The sequence below is a fragment of the Stylophora pistillata genome, chromosome 10, assembly GCF_964205215.1.
Source record: "Stylophora pistillata chromosome 10, jaStyPist1.2, whole genome shotgun sequence".
NCBI lineage: Eukaryota > Metazoa > Cnidaria > Anthozoa > Scleractinia > Pocilloporidae > Stylophora > Stylophora pistillata.
In genome coordinates, this window is record NC_142528.1 from 12,289,548 (window position 1) to 12,314,547 (window position 25,000).

The 25,000-nt window shown below is 39.7% G+C and overlaps 2 protein-coding genes, 1 long non-coding RNA gene and 1 pseudogene across 3 annotated transcripts in view; 1 reads left to right on the forward strand and 3 right to left on the reverse strand.

The window, feature by feature from the left end:
- Nucleotides 1-12,408, reverse strand: part of LOC148721845 (uncharacterized) — a 14,723-nt gene extending 2,315 nt beyond the window's left edge. Inside the window, exons 1-8 of the mRNA XM_088735803.1 lie at nt 12,066-12,408; nt 6,776-6,821; nt 6,519-6,587; nt 6,121-6,252; nt 2,258-2,340; nt 1,366-1,434; nt 1,135-1,198; nt 18-86 (exon numbers count right to left, since the gene is read on the reverse strand). Of these exons, the coding sequence (XP_088591929.1) occupies nt 18-86; nt 1,135-1,198; nt 1,366-1,434; nt 2,258-2,340; nt 6,121-6,252; nt 6,519-6,587; nt 6,776-6,821; nt 12,066-12,224 (691 nt within the window). The 5' untranslated portion in view covers nt 12,225-12,408. The remainder of the gene's footprint in view (nt 1-17; nt 87-1,134; nt 1,199-1,365; nt 1,435-2,257; nt 2,341-6,120; nt 6,253-6,518; nt 6,588-6,775; nt 6,822-12,065) is intronic.
- Nucleotides 6,862-12,059, reverse strand: LOC148721846 (uncharacterized; annotated as a pseudogene).
- Nucleotides 12,409-12,587: 179 nt separating the features above from the next.
- Nucleotides 12,588-14,671, forward strand: LOC148721847 (uncharacterized). Its single transcript, XR_015992416.1, has 2 exons — nt 12,588-13,479; nt 13,906-14,671. It is a non-coding gene; the product is annotated as an uncharacterized LOC148721847 (long non-coding RNA).
- Nucleotides 14,672-18,866: 4,195 nt separating this feature from the next.
- Nucleotides 18,867-20,656, reverse strand: LOC148721848 (toll-like receptor 2). Its single transcript, XM_088735808.1, has one exon. It carries the CDS (start codon nt 20,639-20,641, stop codon nt 19,991-19,993), a length of 651 nt encoding a protein of 216 aa, XP_088591934.1. The 5' UTR covers nt 20,642-20,656; the 3' UTR covers nt 18,867-19,990.
- Between the last annotated feature and the right edge of the window lie 4,344 nt (nt 20,657-25,000).

The window sequence follows — 25,000 nt, forward strand, 5'->3', positions numbered from 1 at the left end:
AATATAACTCGTCTCACCTTCATTTGTTGTCTCTCTTGTTGGTACTTTGGCGGCTGTTGATGTTTGAGGTGATTTTGATGTTGGTACTGTAATAAAAAACAAGATTCAGATATTAAATTAACAATGAAAAGTAGCAATACATCATATTCAGTTAGCTTCGCTGCCATAAAGTTGCCCTCCCATAAGTTCCCTCGACATTTCAGCCGCATCTTTCCACGGTCGAAACATTCTATCTTAGGCAAGAAAGAAACAACAAAGTCTTTAGACTTCAGAATTAACAAATCGACAGCGGTTTAGCGTTGTCTGTATTCATATCGACAACGATATTCCTCATCACGGTGATCAAATTTTTGCGGACTCGCGAGGCGCAGCCGAGTGAGTTTGCAACAAAATTTGATCACAAAATCGATGTCAAATAAAGCGATTCTTTCAGTACGTGACATGTTGCGTGACACATTGAGGCGGGGAGCGTTATCGACAATGGCAAATTGGCCAATTAGATTGCGACATAACTGCTGACTGTGGTAAAATTCACGCTTTTCAACGTCTCACATAATTGTATAAAAAACATTTACGATGACTAACTTATGTTGCACTATTTCGCTTGTACTTCGTGTCCGTTGATTTTGTGTCGGCCCTAGCTTCTTGACCCAGTGACACTGCAAAATCGAACCAGACCAAGGGGAGGAGGGGTTGGAGTTGGGAGGAGGTGTGGGGAAGTGTTCAAAATCAATGATGTTCCCAGGTTCAAGTTGTCCTCTCTTTTGCTTGTCGGATTTGTTCTCAGTTGGTCCGAAATTAACTCCATGACTTCGTTGACCCACCTTTGTACAACAACCTCGTTCCCGGGGTCTTTTCCCTTTGTTGGGGGTGGGGCGGGAAAAGAGAAAAGGCCCTGGGAACGAGGTTGCTTTGCACATCGATGTGCTTCAACTCCAGTAGTTTAGTAACTCCTGCTCCAGAAGTTTTACAACCTCGCGAGCCCGACCAACCAAGTATTAAATCGCCGTATTAATGACCATATGGTGTTCGTAGCGATATGACGCGAGCGCATCGTCGCTTGTACTGCAGCGCTAGCGAGAACCTACCCATAAGCTAGTGGGACTTGTAATGATTGCAATTTACTATACTTACTTCTTACGTCGTTAGCAAAACGTAGCATCATATGGTCGCTCACATTGGAAGGCTTGCTTTGAATCTTTAAAGAGAAAGAAAATAAAAAAAGAAATGGTCGAAAAGTGAATTACGGCTTTTTTTTTTTTTTTCTACCAGTTGGCACAAGTTTTCTTCCAACAGCCGACTTCGGAAGGACGATGGTTATAAAAAAAACAAAAAACATTAAATTATCAAAATCTTTGAACTCACCAAGAGATAAATTGGGTCCGAGTAAGTATAGCCATACCGAGTTATATTGATGCTGAGATATGTTTTGTTCTATAGAGTAAATAAAAGCAGGAGTTAGTTAGGCCAAAGCCAGTAAGTAACATGATTAGCCCCTTTTAACTCTTTAACCCCTAAGAGTGATTAACATCTAACCTCTCTTTACAATATCCCTCCTGAAACAAGCATTAAGGTCATGAGAATAAATGAAATGATCACCAACTAAAACGCTAGATTGTAAACGAAATTCTCCTTGTCAGCTAAGTAGGAAATGTATGGAGAACAGTATGGGGAATGTGCTCACAGATGTCAGAGTATTAAGTCATTATTTTTAAGTAATAATAATAATAATTACTTAATATTATTATTAATAATATTAATATCATTTATATTATTAATATTTATAATAATTACTTAATAGTAAGTAATTATTAATTCATACTTAACTGAAGACTTCATCTTAAAATCTATCTTCTCCATTGCATCCTTTTTTGAGTAATACATGATGCTACACAGTAATGCAAGGAAACCAGCGTCTTCGACGCTTTGAGAAGTTTAACATCTAGACTTGTTCAGATTGTGAGTTACTCAGTCGCAATGATAAGTTTTGAGTAAGAGAGGTATAGTTGAGGTTTTCCTGCGATAGAACAAACTTATCTTGTGATCGATATTTAGGTATTATTATTTATTATTTATTTAGTATTTATTATTATTTAGGTATTTTCACACAACCCTCAACCAGCCGGGGGAAGAATCCCAATGTTTTTAACTAAGAGGACTTTAACGCGAGGTAAGGCTCCTTGAAACTCCTTACCGAACTCAAAAGAACAAACGTCTACCGGAAGTAGCTGAACAAAAGGGTAGGAATAATTCTTACCTTGGGAACCACGGAGCAAAGTACACTGGGATGAGAAAAAAGTTCTAAATGAACCAAGTAGCCTTTCAAGACACCTTCAGGATCTATCAATGCAATACAAAATATACTGAGACTGTAAGATTCTAGAACGAATCGATTAAGATCCAGACTTTTTTTTTCACTGCAAGTATTAAGTAAAATGAATAAAGGCTGAAAGTTTCTAAAGAAACTGTGGTGCTGCGTCGGTGAGGGTAATAAGGTAATTTGGTCATATCAATCAAGTTGAAATTAAAAATTGTAGCGTTAACCGTAACAGGTTAAAAAGCTGACGTTTCGAGCGTTAGCCCTTCGTCAGAACGAATGGAGGAATTGTGGGTTGTGTGTGGGTTTCTATGCAGAAAGCGGAGCTACGCTATTGGTGGGAACATGGCGACGAGAAAAACACGAATAAATTAGTAGAATGAAAGCCGTTCGTTGATACCTGTGGGATTAAGAGTGCCGATTTGAAAGATAAACTTTTGTTCAAGAGTTTTGCGGCTTTCCGAGCTACTTAAATGTAATAAAATACCGCAGACTGCCATAAGCTGCTTAGAATGATTAGGTAAATTAAAGTGTCTAGCGACTAATTTCGATGCGTCCTTGTCATTCCTTTCTACGTCGCGACAGTGTTCTCGGAATCGGTCACCAAGTCGTCTTCCTGTTTCGCCGATGTACTATCTTTTTGGCAATAAGTGCAAGTTATGTAATAGATTACGTTAGCGGAAGTGCACGTGAAGTGATCAGTGATCTTAATGGATCGTTTGGGTCACGATATTTTCTCAGCGTTGTGAGTGAAAGGACAAGTTTTGCATCGTGCGCGAGCGCATTTAAAAGTGCCGAGTTGGTCATTAGTTTGGAATGAACTTCTGACCAAAAAAATTGCCAATGTTTCTGTTGCGTTTGAATGAAATGAGTGGAAGTTGCGAAAAGATAGTGCCAGTCTCTTGATCGTTTTGAAGTAATTTAAAGTCTTTAAGAATAATGAATTTAACTGAGTGGTTGTGAGGGTGAAACGTGAGAGTAAATGGAATGTGGTTGGAATTTTCCTTCTGTGACGTTTGTAGTACTGACTGTCGATCAATAAGTTGGGCGCGGCGGTAACCCACTTGAACGACAGAAACTGGGTAACCGCACGTTTTTCGAAAAACTGGCACATTGACTCTGATTTGTGGAAAAAATCAGAGTCATCACTACATAAACGACGAAGCCTTAGAAACTGAGAAAAATGAATGAAATTTTTAACATGAGATGGATGCGAAGATGAATACAACAAGTAACTATGTGAGTCTATAGGTTTGTAATACACACTAGTGCTTAAACCGTTGCCTTCAAGTAAAACTTTGATATCCAAAAAGGACAAAGAATCGTCGGAAATTTCCCAAGTATATTTTAGAGCCGGGTGAATAGTATTGACTGCGGCTATGAATTGAGTTAGCTCCTCTCTAGTAGAGGAAGTATCGCCAATACAGTCGTCGATGAGTTCGTTAATCGTATTTTTGACGGTCTAAATGGACTCCCCCAGGGGGCCAGTTCGCATCATTAGACTTTTTCATCAAAAAGTGTCGCCACGATATTAACAAACTTAATTTCAATCGTAGTACTAAATTTTCCAATCTTTCCTCTGAAGAGTGGTCGGCACTAAAATGCCTTTAAAAACGCAAAGACATTGTTATCAAAGCGGCCGACAAAGGCGGCGCAGTAGTTGTTTGGCGGACTGACCTCTACCAAAAAGAAGCTTTGCGGCAACTTTCTGACACCTCTTTTTATCAAAAGGCTGACAAAGATCTCACTTCCATTAATCAAAACGCCGTCAAAAATACGATTAACGAATTCGTAGCTAAACAAGAATTGCTCACACACATTTGTTTTTCATTCGGGGACAACTTTTTCAAACAAACTAATGGCGTAGCAATGGGGACCAATATGGGACCCAGCTATGCCAATCTTTTTGTAGGTTTTGTCAAAAACCAAGTTTTTAGCCTATACAATGGCCCTAAACCTGAACTCTACGGTCGCTACATCGACGACTGTATCGGCGCTACCTCCTCTACCCGAGAGGAGCTAACTCAATTCATAACCGTAGTCAATTCTTTTCACCCAGCTCTAAAATATACCTGGAAAACTTCCAACAATTCTCTGTCCTCTTTAGACATCAAAGTTTCAATTGAAGGCAACGGTTCATGCACTAGGGTGTATTACAAGCCTATAGACTTACATAGCTACTTGTTGTATTCATCTTCGCATCCATCTCATGTTAAAAGTTCAATTCTCTTTTCTCAATTTCTAAGACTTCGTCGTTTATGTAGTGATGACTCTGATTTTTTCAACAAATCAGAGTCAATGTGCCAGTTTTTCGAAAAACGTTCGGTTACCCTGTTTCTATCGTTCAAGTGGGTCACCGCCGCGCCCAACTTATTGATCGACAGTCAGCACCACAAACGTCACAGAAGAAAAATTCCAACCACATTCCATTCACTCTCACGTTTCACCCTCACAACCACTCAGTTAAATTCATTATTCTTAAAAACTTTAAATTACTTCAAAACGATCCAGAGACTGGCACTATCTTTTCGCAACCTCCACTCATTTCATTCAAACGCGACAAAAACATTGGCAATTTTTTTGGTCAGATGTTCATTCCAAACTAATGACCAGCCTAGCACTTTTAAATGCGCTCGCGCACGATGCAAAACTTGTCCTTTCGTTCACAACGTTGAGAAAATATCGGGACCCAAACGATCCATTAAGATCACTGATCACTTCACGTGCACCTCGGCCAACGTAATCTATTACATAACTTGCACTTATTGCAAAAAGATATACATCGGCGAAACAGGAAGACGACTAGGTGACCGATTCCGAGAGCGCCTGCGCGACGTACAAAGGAATGACAAGGACGCATCAAAACCAGTCGCTAGACACTTTAATTCACCTAATCATTCTAAGCAACTTAGGGCAGTCTGTGGTCTTTCATTACATTTAAGTAGCTCGCAAAGCCGCAAAACTCTTGAACAAAAGTTTACCTTTCAAATCGGCACTCTTAATCCCACAAGTATCAACGAACGGCTTTCATTCTACTAACTTATGCGTGTTTTTCTCGTCGCCATGTTGCCACCAATAGCATAGCTCCGCTTTCTGCAGATAAACCCACACACAACCCACAATTTCTCCATTCGCTCTGACAAAGAGCGAACGCTCGAAACGTCAGCTTTTTAACTCGTTACGGTGCCCAATTTACAATTTCAACCTAGTTCATATAACCAAATTACCTTATTAAGTAAAATGCTGAGAAAAAAATTTCTCAGTTGAGGAAAGGAATGGCTCGATTAAGATCAACAAATTTATTAGATTGCAAGTATTAAGTAAAATGCTGCAAAAAGAAATTCATTTGAGGAGTACCATTATTTTTAGTTGTAATAAATGGCAAAAAGAAAAAAAACATCAACTGCGCATTTAATGAATTTCAGTGGTTGCCGAAAATTAATCAGAATGGCGTACAGACTGGAGAACTAAATCTCTACGGTTAAATTAGACCAGAGAACCGTAGAGACCGGGGAAAAAAATTGGAACAGGAACGACGCGTGACCCAAGGTTTAAGAATCCAATCCGAGGCCATAACGTTGGGTGGCGCTTTTCATGCACCTCGGTTCTTATATACCTGATTTCACCCCCCAGCTCCCACCTCTCTAGACAGCATTTGATTCTGAACATTTTAAGATTTGAGGAAGCAAAGAAATTGCCAATACTCAAAGACATTCACTACCAGAAATATGGGGGAGTGCGTTATAATTCTGTTCCCTCACATAGTTGTAATGAAACAGTTCCAAATTGAATAAATTGTGCACCTTTGACTGGATTCCAAGATACATTTGCATACCAGCCAGCAGTGTTTTTGTATTGTCCAAAGATGACATCTGGCCTCGATGTAAACTGTTGTTCCGGCAAAGGTGTTCCTTTATCCGCTGTGTTTGCACAATCTAAAAAAAAAATTAAAATTGCCAAAATTTGCAGTAAATTAACCTGCAGTGGATAAAAATTGTACAATTTCCATATTTGTCTGTGGATCTCGACGCACCAAAACAGATTTATTCTTCTTTAATTTTTCAAAACCAAAATACAAAGTTTTTACTAAATAAAACTTTTTAGGTTCTGCACTAATAAAGTCTGAAACTGGGAGCCATTAATTATAAGCCATCGTCAGAGAAAGTACATACAACGACTAATTTATATCAGAAAATTATACCATCGGTAGCAAAAGATCTTTTTCGGCGCTCTGTGTTGGTCTCCGCAGTAAGGACAAGTCCACCAATATCTATCGAGAAAAATTAATATCCATTCAGTTTAAAAATAAGTGAAAATGAGTATGAAATATGACAAGCCATATTTTTAATTTTTCATTTTATATCTTCAAGGTATAAGAAATAGCTACAAGAAATAGCTACAGGAAACAGCCACGTCGTGATTCATTAAATTTTCTGTTCAACTTTAAGTTGTGCGTACCTCTCCTCCTTTTGCGACAATGGTAACAAGAGAGAGATTTCAGGACCTGCATATAAAAAAAACAAAAGCACCGCTGTTGTAAGGTGCTACAGCGCGTAACATGTGGCTGCAAGCTGCAGCTGAGACATTAATTGGGGAAATGTAACTTAAAACATTACATAAAATCTTCTTTAGGTCAAACCAAATGAATATAAACTGAGAGAACTTATCCTCATGCCCCATAATGAATTTTTAACTCTATTGCTATTGCCAGCTTCCATCAGTAATGCGGTCAACGATCTTGCTGTCATGAGTCACTGCGTTTTCGGGCTTTCAAGTTTTGAATTTTTTTTTTATTGTAACCTCTTATTCTCGAAAAACAGTTATAAATGTTTGCCTCACCATTCGAATTCTTGCCTTTATTGATTTACAGGCACACAGATGTACGAATCGCCGAAAGATCGCCGGTGCCTAACTGTAGTTTTGGCCCGGGGGGGGACTCCCATATGAAACAGACGGGGATGCTTGTCGTCTCGCTTAGGGGTGTAAATTTTGGGTTTGGGCCTCGCTTAGGTTGTTCCGGGCAAAGCGCCAATATTTTAAGCGGCCAAGGTCTCGTTTAGGGTTCCGCGAAGAAACACAGAATTACGCGAAGAGAAACAGAAGTCAAATTTTCTTTTTAACTTGTTTTGTTTACCGTATTACCACTGTGATTAGAAATAAAAAATTTCTACAAATAGTAGAGAGCATTATGATCCGGTTAATCAGTGACAATAAAGTAAGCGTTGCCAAGTGGTCTCTTTTAGGGGTCAAAATTTGCTTAAGCCACGCCTAGATTGGTCTCCTTGAGGAGTCACAAAAAGCTTGAGCCACGCCCAGATGGTCTCGTTTAGGGGTTAAATTCAAAATTTTCGACGAGCATCCCCGTCTGTTTCATATGGGAGTCCTCCTCCCCCGGGAGTTTTGGCTGGTTCAACGTCTGCCATCATAATGATGTTTACAATTTCTCACCAAGGGCTCAAGTAAACAAAGTCATCTATCGAACTCTCCGCCAATTCATGAAAGTAATACGCCATAAAGCTAACCGAATATAACGAGAGGCTAGTCAATGTCACTTTGTAAAAATTCAAAGTAAGAAAATCAGTGTTTCGGAAACGAGATCGAACCGCTCATCAGTTTCTGCACTTTTAGTTGTAAATAATAATGCGCCGGAAATCGCTACTGCTTCACAAATGGATGTTTAACATTAATTCAAATTGATTCCTCCAATTCTCAAAATACTTTTAAGTTCCAATGAATATATGAAGTTCATATATTTTGAACTGCGGTATTAAATACGTACGATGCACGATCCTTCGCAGTAGATAGCGTTATTTATGCAATAGCGAAAATCAGACCTGAAAAAAATCAGGCCTGTACGGGATTCGAACCACTGACCTCTGCGATACTAGTGCAGCGCTCTGCCAATTGAGCTAACAAGCCAACTGGGAGCAGGCCGTTAAGTTGATTCGTAATAAACCCGTGATGATAAATCAGATACAATGAATATATGTAGTTCAAATATTTTGAACTGCGGTATTAAATACGTATGATGCGCGATCGCAGAGGTCAGTGTTTCGAATCCCGTACAGGCCTGATTTTTTTCAGGTCTGATTTTCACTATTGCATAAATAGCGCTATCTACTGCGAAGGATCGTTCATCATACGTACTTTTTAGTTCGTTATACAATTCAACCAATAAGGTTAATGGATTTGTCGGCACGCAGATACGTGATTCGATAAGAAATCGAGGCCTAGCTATCTGTAAGTCTCTGATGAAAAGCATTTCGTTCACCAAACAATCGAACTTGTTACTACACTTTTTCAGAATGCTAAAACGTTTCAGTAGGTCTTTCGGGACTTCGCTGTGCCGTTCGTGGTAGTGTTTATATATTGAAGATGCCTTTCGTTTATGTCCATCCACGCGTGTGTGTAAGTGTCCGCGTGTATAGCCCACATAACCCGCATCACACAGGTCACATTGAAATTGATAAACGACGCGTTGTTGGTTGACAATCTGTGGCTTGATTTCTCGTACTTTAAGATCTTGGCCAACTTTGCGGCTAACAAATACTGGCTGGACAGTTGTCTGCACCTTCATGCTAAGATTCTTGAGCTCTTTCTTAACATAATTTGCTGATTCTTGATCTTTGAAAGGTATGACCACACGAACAATGGATATTGGTTCTTTGGGCGTCTGTGTGGGCTGCGTACCAACAATTCTTGATTGTAAGAAGGTGTTAATGGTAGAATTTACCAGGCGCTCCGGGTATTTAAGCCGTGCGAAAACTTTCTTTAGGCGATCACACTCATCAGAGAAATGGGCCCAGGAGGAAGATAATCGGTGTGCGCGATCCAGCATAGTTTTCAGCAAGTTCCGTTTGTAGCGATTGTCTACATGGCTTTGGTAGTGTAATAGTAGGCCCGTGTTTGTTGGTTTCACATATACCTTGGTTTCAATCCGAGGTGCATGGTTGAGTAGTTCGGTGCCAAGGAAAGGAAGCTTGCTGTTCTTCTCCACCTCCAGGGTGAATTTGACCGAAGTGTGGGCGCTGTTGAGGGTATGCAAGAAGGTAGTTGCTGTTGCTAGATCAGGCATTACAGTGAGTGTATCATCAACATATCGACGATAATAGGATGGAAGTTTTCTTTGTCGCTCAAGGGTATCTTCAATGGATGACATGAAGACGTTTGCTAATCAGGGCCCGAGAGGGGACCCCATAGCAACGCCATCTGTCTGTTCGTATAGAGCTCCGTTAAATTGAAATAGTTGGCCTTTGGTGGCTACGTTTAGGAGGTCAATAAGATCTGTTCTGGTAAGGGCAAGATTGTGGGTAGTATTGAACCAATTGTTCGAAAAGGCTCTGTTAACCAAGATCTCTATTGTTTCGTCCAAAGGCACGTTTGTGAATAACGAGGAGACATCATACGAAACCAAGATTTCACCCTTGTTGATCTTCAGCTCGTGAATCTCTTTTGTGAAATCAAAATTATCAGTAACTGTATACTGATTAAGGGACAAGGGCTTCAATTTCTCGTCGAGCCATTTAGCAAGGGGAAAGTTGTACGTGTCGGTGGCTGATAATATAGGCCTCATAGCCAATGGTTCTTTGTGGGTTTTTGGCAACCCATATAAATGTGCCAATCTGGAACCTGTAGGGCTCACGGAATCTGCAATGGTCTTCGGTAGAATTCTACGAACAATGGAATCTAGGATCTTCTCTTTCTGTAGTAGGGGGTGGTAATATTTGGATGGTCTGCCCCTGGTCTTGGGTTTCTCCAGGGGAATGGCACGGAACTTGCTTGTATCATTGACTGAGGCTTCAGAAAGTAATCGCAAGTATTCGGTTTTGTCTAGAACCACAACACCAGACCCTTTGTCGGGTTTCGTGATAACTATGTCGTCGCATCCTTTTAACTCCTCTATAGCTCTCAACAATGTCTTTGGAGGTTTCGGACTCTTGCGTTCGATGTAATTGAGTGCAACGAAACGTAACGTTGCTGCAGATAATTCCTCTAAATCATCATCATTGAGGTGGGGTTCAAGGCTCCAATAGGCCTTTTCAAAGCTTGCTTTAACGTCCATGGGAGACACACGTTGAGGAATGGCAAATTTTAATCCTCGGCAAAGGACCAGTCTCTGAAAAAAGGAGAGGTTGTAGGATGACAGGTTCAAAATATGTTCGTCAACATCCATTTCGATGTTGAGCAGCCGTGAGATCTTCTTCGTGTGAGTATTCATAACTTCCTGATGATATTTCTTTTTAAGGCTAACCATAGTGCGTAGAACGCAGGTGTAGCGAAGCAAACTACAGCTCCGGCGAATCTCATCGTAGATGGAATTGATCTCGCGTTTTAGATAAGCACTGTGTTTGATCTTTCCATTTAGTTCCTCAGAGATGACATTCCTTGTAAAGGTTTCGGAAGAGTGCTTCCATTTAGAACGCCTTGCTTTGTCGACCTTAGCGAAAGTTGGAGTTAGGTCGAAGTTCTGACAGAGTCTGAGGAATTCGATTGAGCCATCGCAGTTAATCTGTTTCTTGCTGCATTGTTCAAGTCTCCTGAACAAATGTAGCTGATTATCGCGTTTTAAGATTCTTATCAATAAAGATTTAGAAATGCAAAGACTAGCAAAAACTAACGATAAAAACCGACGTTTCGGTGTCATCATGACGCCATTGTCAAGGAGAAATAAAAAATGAAGTTTGTGGCAAGGTGTAACACTAAATTAGCATAAATATGTTACGAGCTAATTAAACAAATACTTTTGCGCGAATTGAATCGCTTTGCACGTTCAGATTGGGTTTTAAGTCTCTGATGAAAAGCATTTCGTTCACCAAACAATCGAACTTGTTACTACACTTTTTCAGAATGCTAAAACGTTTCAGTAGGTCTTTCGGGACTTCGCTGTGCCGTTCGTGGTAGTGAAAAAGTGTAGTAACAAGTTCGATTGTTTGGTGAACGAAATGCTTTTCATCAGAGACTTAAAACCCACTCTGAACGTGCAAAGCGATTCAATTCGCGCAAAAGTATTTGTTTAATTAGCTCGTAACATATTTATGCTAATTTAGTGTTACACCTTGCCACAAACTTCATTTTTTATTTCTCCTTGACAATGGCGTCATGATGACACCGAAACGTCGGTTTTTATCGTTAGTTTTTGCTAGTCTTTCAATTAATTGATTCGTACTTTATTTTCTTTTTTGTCGCTGAGAAATGTTTCTCTTCAATTTCGAATGCCAACGAGGTCTTAGAAAGTAAATTTATTCCATAGGCCAGTGATTCCTTGAATCAGTATGTCTCCGCAATTTGCACATGTTGGCAAACTTCCAGTCTGATTCTTTGAGGGTTCAAAGTCATTCAACAACGTTAATTCGAGAGTAAATGCACCACTTTGAATAATCTGAGAACCATTCTAACCAATTCTGACTGGGAAAGTTTCATCTTATAAAAAACAGCTAAGAGTAAATACATAACGGCAAACCCTGGACTGTTCTGTGGTACACTTTGCCCTTTCTACCTTCATTAAATTCGACTTATGTCTTCTATCTCGTGCCAATTCATAATCTAGAACGTATAGCCCTGACCTAGTTGTTTGCATTCAAAGAGAACATGCTTTGCAGTGGCCGTTCTGTCGCTACTGTCCATTTCGATTTCCCTTTCACATTAAACTTCACAAAATGACGTCTATCGATTTTATGCTTCCAAACAGCTTAGTTTATGTAACAACAAATAAATCTAGAAGCCCATACAAAGAAAACGTATACTTTACCTGAACTCTCTCTGAGAAAGTTCTATCCTTGTCCAATCCGCAAGCGCGGAGGCACCATGCGGACTCATTTATGTTTGCGCGTACACGTAACACCTGAAGCGAAGATCCCGCGATGACAACAAGTACCGTTACCGAAATCACATTGATTCTCACAAACATGACTTCTTGGGAAACACTCTCTCGCCGAGCATTTACTTGTAGACTGTTTCAATGCAAGTACCATAGGAAGATACGCATTTCTCCGTAAGTAGAAAAAATGAAATAGCGCAATAAATCACGGGCAACTGCGACCTGTCGGCATTTTGTTTTCTACGAGTGTTGCAGGGGGAGTAGAGATTGGGACGAGACTGGGTCACGATTTCGCCTCAGCCTCTCTCATTCCAAAGTCAGGGGTCTGTGCTTGTACCGTTGCACTTATAGAGTTCTGACGTATTGTGATACAATGGCCAATCATATCCTGTGATCTATAGAGCGACACGCGGCTTAGGACTGGTTAAGAGACTCGTTTGCAGTTATGTCTTCAAGCAAAAGTGCTCATTCAAGGGGGTCGGAATAAGTAGGAAATTTGACACGTATGAGAAACTTCCAACTGAACTCAGGAAAACATGCTGTTCACAATCATTGCGAACTACGAACCGGATTATTGACCTCTCACATTACTTTCCTTGAAGTTCCATCGCTCCTTCGTTAACGCCGTGTGATCGCATCGTTCTTCTAACCTAAACGTCCTAAACGTGGGAGAGCAACTTGCTACGTAAATAACAAAGCGACTTTTGACCAAAGGATGTGTTATTGTTCACGCTTTATTTGCAGTCTTGATTTATTTACAGTCGTCATTGTCCGACTTGCGACTTCAATAGAGAGCTTAAGCACCAGACGTTCTTGAGGTCACGAACGCCTACCGGAAGTCATTAGAGCAACTATGTACATACTGCGCATGTCATGACGTTCGCGTGGTCACGTCGAAGACGCCAGAACGCCACTTTTCAGGTTGAAGGTAGGACGCCACAAAAATATGCTGTTATTTTGTTTATAGAGCGTTTGCACATGACGTCACAAATTTCGCGGGGAAAGTTGAGTCGCCATGTTGGTGTTCCACATTTTTCAACATGGCGGGATATCCTCTCTCAGATTATGCGAACACACTCGATCCCCACGTGAGAAAACGTTATTTAGAGAAGATTTCTTGTGTTGGAATCGATCCTCTCTTGTTATCAGACAAAAAATACGATCCAGAGTGCCTGCCTCTGGTCGAATCGATGGATTTATTGTTGTTTTTGGTGCTTGACACGAGTTATTACAGTAAGGACTATTTTAAGGCGTATAGAAGTCTACAGAACATGGCTGTAAACATGAAAGTGTTGCTATTGAAACTTATGTAAAGATCATGAAGGAAAAGCACATCAACTTTCAGGTAACGAAATGTGGCACGTTTATCAATAAACAATATCCATGGTTACATGCCACACCTGACTTTTTGTGTAGGTGTGATTGCTGTGGGAATGGATGTGGGGAGGTCAAATGCCCCTATTGTTTAAAGGATACAGACTTGGAGCAGTATATTAACAAATACAACTCATGTCTACTTTTACCAAATTCAACAGTAAATATTCACTGCTGAAAAGCTTTATTGTGACTTTGTTGTTTGTGGTTTTCATGAGCAAATTGATCTCTTCTGTAAAATAATTTTGCGTGATGTCAGCCACTGGCACTCTGTTGTTTCCAAACTTAATCACTTCTGGAGATACTGTGTGCTACCAGAAATTTTGGGAAGGTGGTATACTCAAAAGTGAAGTTTGTCTCATTCATCCCCTGATCCCAATTCTGCTTGTTTTGGCAGACTAGCAGCTACAGGGCCTGTGGTAACATGCACAGACCAAGCATGTCCCATCTCTACTTTTCATTTATCTTGTTTGAAAATTCTAAAAGTACCTAACAAGTGGTTTTGTCCCCTGTGTCTAAAAACACCAGCAGCCAAAAATGAAAAATCAAAATGCAAACAGGCATGAGATATTTTGGATGAAGCTCTCAAATTAGATTTTATCTGCACATGCAAACAGAAGCCACTGTTCAGATAAACTGCTGAAATGCCACAACCCATTTTGTCAAGGTAGAAATTTTTTTCATTTGCCCTGCTTATACTTCAAGCAGGTGCTGAACAATGCAATGACAACTTGGGAATGTATGGTGTGTAAATCAGGAGGAAAAACTGAACAAAGGTTGTTAATGACACTTTCAATACATCTGATGATAGTGTTGTGATAACTGGTGTTTCAAAATGCTCTTCAGAAAAGACAGCATCACTTGCAAAGCTGAATGATGGGCATTACCAATTGATTTCATCACCCAATGGTTGGCTTGACTGTGATATTATCCATGAAGTACATGTTTGTCTAAGAAACATTAATCCAGATGTGGAGGGCTTTCAGAGACCAACTTTGGGCCCTGTTCGAAACTTCAGTCAGGTAATTTATTCAGATTCTGCATACTGGTAATGCCCACTGGGTATGTGTAAGCTCAGTAGGGTGTGAAGATGGCACTGTCAACTTGTATGACAGTTTGTATCATAACATTATTCTAAATGAAGTACACGAGCAGGTACTCAATCTTGTTGGACGTCCAAATTTTACTAGCATTCAAGTTGTCCCTGTGCAACAACAGACAAATAGCAGTGACTGTGGAGTATTTGCTTCCAGCTTTGCTACATGCCTTGCTTATTGTATACACCCTGAAACAATGCAATTTGATGTCCCTAAAATGGGAAACCATTTATATCAGTCTTTAAAATCTGGTGTATTGAAAATGTTTCCTAAATTTTAGACTGCTTAAGGTACATCTACAGTTAAAAAATTTTTGGAGAGAAAGAATACCCACTTTATTATAATGAAAATAAAATAGTTGCCCGATGCAATGGACCTGCATTATTTGAATGCTCAAGATGGAGGGTAGGGACCCAGTCTACGTTGAATCGATTCCAATCTTTCGCAACTTCTTCTGAAACGAAGTGCCGGCTGCAGACCCTATCGCTTTCTTAAATATCATCAGTTAAGTCATCTCTACTTATCGCACAGATCCACATTCTTCTTCGCTCAGAAGTAAGTTCTTCGGTGTATTCTCCTTGGCTATACTGAACACGTGGGACACGAAAAAACATTACTTTTCCGACGTTAGACCACTTCTTCCCTGTTTTGTTCCCACAGCTAATGACAAGGCAAAGGACCGTGATAACGAAAATATAAAATATTACGCTATTGTCTTCTCAAAACCGTAAAATGTGCTCCAAATGTTTCCTGTCACAATACTCACAGCTGAGTATCATAGAACACCAACATGGCGGATGAAGTCGGTTACCATGACGATAAAGAAAATTGGTCACGTGAGTGAAAATGCTCTAGAAGAGATAAATTATTGACTCAAAACCGTAAAAAGCTCTTCTGCTTTTCATTAAGTGATTAAAAAACGTTTTCGTAGCGCGTAAAGTGGTTTTTGCTTAATCGATAGATTAAACGGGATTCGACAATGGCAGACAATCTTCTCGCCAAGTCTGGGTGAGTTAAGTCATTTGATTTCATGTCCATTTGAATCATCAAATGCAGAACTAAGATTTTTTTAAACCGGGTTTAAGCTTATCACAAATTACTTTGAGCGATAATTTAGAATTAAGACACTTAAGCGACATTTAGATACAATAACAAAGTGCAAAATGAGATACATGATTGTCTTTCTGCATCGGTTGTATTTTGTAACTGCACATTGTATATCGTATGCATGCCTGCTAGGTTTTGAGCAGCCGACTACAAAAATAAGAATAACAAATCTCGCTGTGGTTAACGAATTTAGAAAAAGAGAAATGGTCCTCTAGGCATCCAGATCATGCACTGAAAACTTCATGCTCGCTCGTTTGTTCGCATTGTTTACACAACTATGAAGTGGTAAATTTCAAGTCGCCTAGTAAATATGAAAGACGAATTATTCATTCTGTCAAGAGAGTGGGGTAAAGAAACTTATTCCCTTGCTCATTAAGGTCATATCTCTAGCATCTTTTGGCAAAGACATGTTAACACGGGTAGAAGTCCGTGTCTGAAAAACGTCGACTGCTTAACCTTCCTATTTCGCGCCAAGAACGAAGGCCTCGATCCAGTCTTACGCGGCTTCTCTGCCGTTCGTGTTGTCAAGAACGTCTGGTGCTTAAGCTCTCTAATAACAACATTTTACCCATATCACAATTGTTTTGTTTTCTTTAATAGTTGAAGATCATAGATTATGGTTCGTCGGCATAAAATTATATATTTCTGACGCTTCGCTGATCTGCCGGAGGTGAGATCGACTGAGAGGTCAAAGTTGTGATCATTCACGGTCTGCTTCACGAAGTCTTCCTTCAGTCACAGAAGTTTGGCCTTCAGTTGTTTATTTCGAATATCGTAGGTTTTTGCTGTATGGCAAAAATTTGAAGTAGTAGATTGTGAAAATTTGAAATCATGATAGTAGATTGTGATGTGATTTTATTACGGTTCCGCTGATTTTAGCTGTACTTTTTTCAGTTCTGTTTCTAGTTTCATTACGGTTCCGCTGATTTTAGCTGAACTTTTTTTCAGTTCTGTCTCTAAATTTCATTACGGTTCCGCTGATTTAAGCTGCTCTTTTTTTAGTACTGTTTCTAAATCATTTTTGGATTTGTTGCACTTTTGCGTGGATTTGTCCATAAATTACCCCGTTTACGACAAATTCACATAATGATCAAATCGAAAATCGGGGTCGGTAATGGCAAGTCAGTAGGATATATTCCACCTTAAGGATGAATTTCACACAATTTATCCCGTTTTTCTAGAATTCGCTAGAATTCAGATAAAGCGGATCCAGAATCCAGGCAAAGCGGATGGCATATGAAAACTTCAGTCCCGTTTTTCTAGAATTCATTTTAAAAAAATGGAAAATCGGATTAAAGATTGGCTATGGTAACTTGGGATCTATCTAATTCGGAGGATGAACGCTTAGATTTTAACCCATTTTTTGTCAAATTCGGGATATAGATAGCATGTGGGAACTTCAGGTATTATTTCCCTGTAACATGAAGGCTCGGAATTTACCCCGTTTTTCTCGAATTCGCTTATCAAATGGGAAATCGGGGTAAAGATGGGACATAAGAACTTAGCGTGTTAGCCACTTGCGGATAAATTCGCAGAATTAATCCCGTTTCTCCAGAATTCATTGAAAAAAGAAATGGAAAATCGGGTTGAAGACTGGATATAGTAACTTGGGATCTATTTCATCAGGGAGGATGGATTCTTAGATTTTACCCCGTTTTCTTAAAATTTGTTGAAAAAGATGGAAAATCGAGGTAAAGATATCGTATGGGAACTTCGGGTATTATCCGCTTGTAGCATGAATGCTCAGAATTTACCTCGTTTTTCTAAAATCCACTGATCAAATGGAAAGTTGGGGTGACGATGGCATATGGGACCTGTGGGCCGAATTCTCAAACATACATATTATCACTTAGTTCAAAGGGCTTTATTCCAAATAGGTCAAAAGAAAGAAAGTGGCATATGTCAGCCACTGATTTAAATGGAAAAGCACATATTATTAAGTGAAGAGTAATTTTGCTGCAAGTCTGTCCCCTTCTGGGCGAGCAAAGAGAATGATTTGATGCATTGTAACCTAACTTTTTCTTGCTGGAGAGCATGGGAGAGAGTACCCTATCCTTTATGAAAGATACCAGATCAGCAGTTTGTGAGTTAACTTTCCAGGATATGTGATGTTTGACATCAATTATACCAGAGGTTGAATTTTTGCGTGGTCCCATACAATTACAATGAATACATGTCTTCAATGTAATAACCATCAATGTAGACACTATGAGATTGCTACATGTAACATGATAAAAACTATAATGAGGCTAGAAGAAAATCACAAATTTTCGGTTTATGAAACACCGAGATGTCTCGTTTTTTAATTATGTATCATCTAGTTTTGCATGTCCCAAGCAAAATAAAAAAAAAATCAGCCCTCGACACAGAAGGATTCAACGAATCCAGTTAGTAGTTACTCGGACGCTTTATCATGCAGCCACACGAAATCTACAGTATTAATTTTAACCCGACACTTAACGCGATCTTTGAAGAATGGTTGTAATATCTAAATTTAACAAAAATACTAGAATGAAGTGCAACCGAAACCTTACCTTACCGTACTAGTTCCGACAGATAAGCACAACTTGACTTCGATCACCAACGTACTCCACGGGGCAACGTCAAATCCTCGTCTTCCTAAGCTATCCAACGTATCAAAGAACATTTCGCCAATAATTCGCACTTAAAAACGTAACCAGAATCTTAATCTTTCCCCCAATCCGAAGTGTCCCAAAGGACATCAAAGATAGCCCATGAAACACGGATATCCCGTGAAATTCTTCACCTTCGAGCGCGGAAATCTTAACGATTTTCTTACAATTTTGCTTTGCATCCCTCCCCTAGTTGGGAAGTGACAAGCAGAAGACACGTTCACAACGCCTTTTGATTGGAAGAAATAAAACCGCATTCTATTGGTTATTAGTTGTGAGGACATAACTACAACGGAACACACAACTGCAACGCTACATGTGCTCTTCCCTGTCAAGCTCGTAGGGGCGTGGAAAGAAACATGAGCAAAGAAAAAATACATCTCTGTCTTTTTTGCTTGACTCATTTTAAGATTCTAGTTCAACTGAAAAGAATACGAAAGCCAACTGGCGGAAAAGGCGGAGAGCATGATACGAGAGAATGTTATCGAGTTTTCGATGACAAAAGAAGCCACATAAAAAAATAGTTTCTAATTTAATAGTTTATTAAGGCAATGTGATATGAATAGTAATGTACAGATTTCGTCAATTTTTATAATTTATACATTGATTTGTTTCTTTAGTTATTCATCTTTTTTCATTAATTTTGATCTATGTATGTTCTTTCAAGCGTCTGTGACTCCGGCTCCCCTTTGTTATCATTAATCACTAAACTAAACAATAAAACCTCCCGATATTCTACCGCATATGTTTGTGTTGGATCCCTATGTCAGAGAATGTAGGCTAAATCCCTAAAACACAATCACAACTACTAAAACACGCCACTATATAAACTAATGTGTCTGATGACTGGTTGAATGCACACGCACGCGTTAAAGCATATTTATTACACGACTCGGGGCAGTCAGAGGGCCAATAACTAAAATCAACCAATCAAAATGCTCTATTGCCGGTCCAATATTCTCTAAGTATTGGACCGGGCACTGTCCCGAATGGTCCCGAATGATATCACATGCACTTGCGTCCCTTTGAACTTCAGTTGTATAATAAATCTCTTATTAACCAAGCTTGCTCGGGACCTTACTGGAAGAATATCAGCCCTCGGTCTTTTTTGTACGGACCTCGCTGCGCTCAGTCCGTACTGTCAAGACCTCGGGCCGATATTCTCCCAGTACGGCCCTAGCGCTTGCTTAATAAGATATATGTAATAAACTATGGAGCTTTCATGTCAAAGTTGACATAGAAAAGAAATGTTGAAATGGTTTCTTCTAAAAAAAAAACCTGACATATTCGATATATCAGGGTGAAACTGTGTTAAGCACGTCTAAATTACTCCTTTGAAGTTTTGTTGATATTTTCGGTCTTGTAGTTGTTGTTGTTTTAAATTTACCGCCTGTAAAATCGCTATCTTTGTTTTATATGAAATCCTCTTATTTCATTCGCATACGTCGTTATTACTGTCCTTGTTGAAATGGAAGAGCTATATTTGCTCTTAGTGCGGCTACTGTACTCTGAACATTTCTGTTCTGTTATTGCTTATACCTTCTTCTTTCAGTCCTTCACTTTCTGGAATCAACCCTTGGAAACTTGAACCATCGGTAATTACTCGCAAATTCTTTATACGCCAATCTCTGCTAATAATATATTGTTACACATAGGATATCACGGTGTCGTCACTTTTTGTACTGTCAAGCCTGTTGTAGTGAGTTATTACTTGGTCATTTTTACCCCCTGATGCAGCCGGTGTGTCTGCTAATACTGTTACTATTTTTCTTGCCGATCTTTCTGCAACGGGCACCTTTAGAAACTGAAGGAGCCTTTTTTCCCAATAAGGTTGTTCATGATTACTATCATAGTCGATTACGCTCCTATTTCGTAAAGTTCTAGGAAGCTTTCGTAAATCTGCGCCATCAATTCTTATGATAACCAGACTGTTGTCATTTTGGTCTAAAAGTCGTTGCTCTGCTTGTTCCAGCTCATACCAGCAGTGAGTACTGTTCAAAAAGTTATTTGAATAAACAGCTATGTTTTTGTAGCTTGTGTAGACGCTATTTGACATAGTATCATAAAAAACACCCCCAGGTTCAAAGTCTCTGTAATGACCTCGGCATTTAAACTGATGTTGGTTTTCAAGAAGGTCTAGTAGCTTGTTTTTCATCCATTCACAGTCCCTGTCGTTAAACATTATGAATACGTAGCTCTCAGATCCTGGACTAACCAACTCATTTCCTTCGGGTCCTGAACTGCTCGACAACGTATTCTCAGACTCTGAAAATATGAGAAAAGAAGTCAGACCCATAATGCGTTACCGTAAGTCCCCTTATAAGTTCCCCAGGGGCTTATTTATTTCAGGTACTTTAAGGGGGTGGCTTAATAGAGGGGGGAGAGCTTAATAGAGGGGGGCTTAATAGAGGGGGGCTTAATAGAGGGGGGGCTTAATAAATTTCTTCCTCTAAAGAGGGGGGATTTATAAGTGGGGAGTGGCTTATTAGAGAGGGGAGACTTAATAAAGAATTTACGGTAAATACGGCTTTAAAGCACTGTCTGCCACAGCGTGCATGGACTGGCTCACATTTCAACAGTAACAAAAGTGTGTTTAACGAAAGAGGTGAAAGATTAGCCAAAATCCCGTTTTTGATGAGAGCCAATTAGATTACAAGGATCACCACTGATTTCAAAATGAATGGAGTAAAGATTATAAGGTATCTTACAAATATCTCGTAGACAATGAAGTTCTGTGTACACTGTGATGTGTATCTTAATGCATAACAATTTACATTTGGATTGTCCTCAGTGACTGAATTTCAGCACATACCAACAGTTATCATCTATAAATATACAAATTCCAAGTTATAAACCATGAAAAAAAAATTCCATGTTATCATCTATAAAAATAAAATTCCAAGTAGTTTTCAATTAAAACCTTGTGCCGTGAGTTCAACTCATGCTTAAACTGTCATAAAAAAATAAATAGTTCGTGTACAATAACTCATTAGTGATGAAATGACAAGAGACGACCGTCGACGAAGGCACTCTAAGTTTCCTTCAGAGTATCCCATATGGTAATCAGCTGGTTTGTGACCTCCACCGACAGACCTCTCTTAAAAGCCCCGATTTCCTTTAACAGTTGAGCAGCTTCCATGAGAGATTCTTTAGTCAGATTTTCTTTGGGGTGAGCTTTCTCGTTTAACCGTACTGAGGCGTTGTTTGTCCCAATCAAACTCTCTCTTGAGTGCATTCCAGGCCCCTCTCTTCGAAGTTTGTCCTTCATTCAGTTTCTCTTCGATATCTTTCACCTTGTAAGGTAAGTTCTCGTTAAATTCTTCAGGAAAAATTCTTTTAAACATCATAGTTTCCATATCGTCGCACGTAGTCGCTATGATGCACCAAGCTTTAAGTAGTGGAGGGAAATCCTCATCCCGGTCATTTTCTCTACTCTTGATTAGATCGACCTCGCCCCGTAACTTTCTAAGTTCCTCTTCCAACAGTTTTTTTTTTCGTCTTACGGTTTTGTTATTTTTCCCTCTAGTTCTTTGATCTTAGCATCGTGGTGTTCCTTCAGGCGCTTAATTCCGTTTTCCAATGACTGTATCTTATTTTCCCTTGTATAAATTTCTCTGTTAAGATCACTGATGTCTGGCGTCTCGTCCACATCACTGAATGCCGGAACCGTTACTTTTGAACTTTTTTCTTTCGATGGGACATGTTGTAAATCTTCTCATCTGCCATCAATGATTTGAGGCTGGAATATCTTCCTATCTTGAACGAACAAGCCTCTTTCCTCTGAAAAAAAAAAAAAGTCAATCGTAAGCATCTAGCATGCATGTAAATTTAACCATCAAAAGCCCTTTTGGATATGTTGAAGAAAAAACTTAGACAAATCAAATTTAAAAAAAAACATTTTCAAGGTCTCAAATTAGTGGGAAAATCATTACCCAGAAATAGCTTGACGTGGTCAGTGTCTGATTTAGTGAATAATTTCAAAGACGAAAAAAACCTTATAGTGCGTGACGACGTGTTACAACTTGCTGTTGCTGTTAATATTTGTAGAGTAGCGGTGGCTTCAGTATACAGTATATAGGTCTTGTTTTAAGAAACAAATCACGAAAACAACAGATTGCCTTTGGGAATTTGCTTTTTTAAATTATTACATAAGAAAATGTTGTTTATGTATGAATATTAGCAATTTATGGCCACTACATCTTAACCTCTAACACTCGCTATTTTCTCCGTTAAACTTAATTAGGGCTTTTCTACACTGACAAAAAGATTGTTTATTTAGACAAATTATCTGTCAACACCAACATTATGCAAGTGCTGATGGTTTGTCTCGAATGACAAATTTTGGCCGAAGCGAACAAACCTTCAAACGCACCGCCGACAAAATTTGTCCCAGGTAAAACTCAGGCGGTGTGCGCACTCCGATTGCATTGCATTGTGGTATCGTTATTTACAACATGGCGCTGAAAGCGGTAGAAATGGGTGGAGTTTGACTGAATATTCCGCAAAAGTTAGATCATTTCTTTTTCCTTTCACTATAGGTAAATATAATTTGATATATTCTAAACGTGAAGAAATATCTTTCGTGCGTATTTGTCACGCATTATATCGTTCTCAAGGACTACCGCAAGCACTGTATTTTAGCATGTAATTTGAGACCGGTTTTCGAGCAGGTCAAGTTCGTTGTACGTCGTAGTTTGAAGTCTTTCAAAGATTTTTAGCGCCACTTTGATCCTTCTTCAACAGCCCTGACCAAACGCGCTCAAACGCGCTCCAACGGTACAAATGTTTTATGCATTTTAAGTGATAGTGTTTGAGACCTTTTTGTGGAGCGAAAAGGCCCATTGCTGTGTTTAATGTGTTGCGTTACATAGCGTTACCGCTGCAAGGGCATTTTTCAATCGTGTTGTAAATCTACTTTCCTAAGGGATGGACAATTAAATAATCGCGAGTGTTGTGTGGTGTCTTTATCATTGAGTGAAGGGCAGTTAAATTAGAGTGGTGAAAATAGTTACTTGATCCATGAAAACCTCTACCTTGCGTGAGGCGACACGCCGGAAAGCCGGAAAGTAAAAGGCAGTCTACTGTTGAAAGGTTTTGATAGGCCTGTACGTCTTCTACCATTCGCTAGCGCTTTTAAATCTTGTACCCTCAAAGTTAGGCTCTGATTAGGATATCTCTTGATGACTTTTCTTTTCGATGTGATAATAAGGGTCAGTTTTGAGGTGTCATAATTCTCCATCTGTATGTTCTTGAGGTTTAGCAAAGCCGGACGAGATTGTGTTACAAAAGGCAATATTTGGCTTTACCTCGGTGTAAAAACCTCACAACTGACGTCACCAGAATTAAGGCACCGACATCGTTAGATCGCTAGAACGATAGATCGCTGGAGGGATCTAACGATCTATTGATCCAGCGATACACCGCTCTATCGATCTGACGATCCATGTATCCAGCGATCTACCGATCTATCGATCTAACGAACTATTGATCCATCGATCCAGCGATCTACCGCTCTATCGATCTAACGATCTACTGATCCATCGCTCTATCGATCCATTGATCCATCAATCTACCGCTCTATCGATCTAACGATCTATTGATCCATCGATCCAGTGATCTACCGCTCTATCGATCTAACGATCTATTGATCCATCGATCCAGCTATCTACCGCTCTATCGATCTAACGATCTACTGATCCAGCGATCTACCGCTCTATCGATCTAACGATCTACTGATCCATCGCTCTATCGATCTAACGATCCATTGATCCATCGATCTACCGCTCTATCGATCTAACGATCTATTGATCCATCGATCCAGCGATCTACCGCTCTATCGATCTAACGATCTATTGATCCATCGATCCAGCGATCTACCGCTCTATCGATCTAACGATCTACTGATCCAGCGATCTAACGATCCATTGATCAATCGATCTACCGCTCTATCGATCTAACGATCTATTGCTCCATCGATCCAGCGATCTACCGCTCTATCGATCTAACGATCTATTGATCCATCGATCCAGCGATCTACCGCTCTATCGATCTAACGATCTACTGATCCAGCGATTCATCGCTCTATCGATCTAACGATCCATTGATCCATCGATCTACCGCTCTATCGATCTAACGATCTATTGATCCATCGATCCAGCGATCTACCGCTCTATCGATCCTACGATCTATTGATCCAGCGATCTAGTGATCTAACGATCTATTGATCCAGCGATCCATCGCTCTATCGATCTAACGATCCATTGATCTACCGCTCTATCGATCCAACGATCTACCGCTCTATCGATCTAACGATCTAGTGATCCATCGATCTACCGCTCTATCGATCTAACGATCTAGTGATCCATCGATCCAGCGATCTACTGCTCTATCGATCTAACAATCTATTTATCCAGCGATCCATCGCTCTATCGATCCATTGATCCATCGATCCAGCGATATACCGCTGTATCGATCCAACGATCTATTGATCCATCGATCCAGCGATCTACCTCTCTATCGATCTAACGATCCATTGATCCAGCGATCTACCGCTCTATCGATCTAACGATCTACTGATCCAGCGATCTAACGATCCATTGATCAATCGATCTACCGCTCTATCGATCTAACGATCTATTGATCCAGCGATCCATCG

Bases quoted from the DNA above. Each gene is read 5' to 3' on its own strand.
- LOC148721848 (XM_088735808.1), bottom strand. From the start codon at position 20,641: ATGGGTCTGACTTCTTTTCTCATATTTTCAGAGTCTGAGAATACGTTG.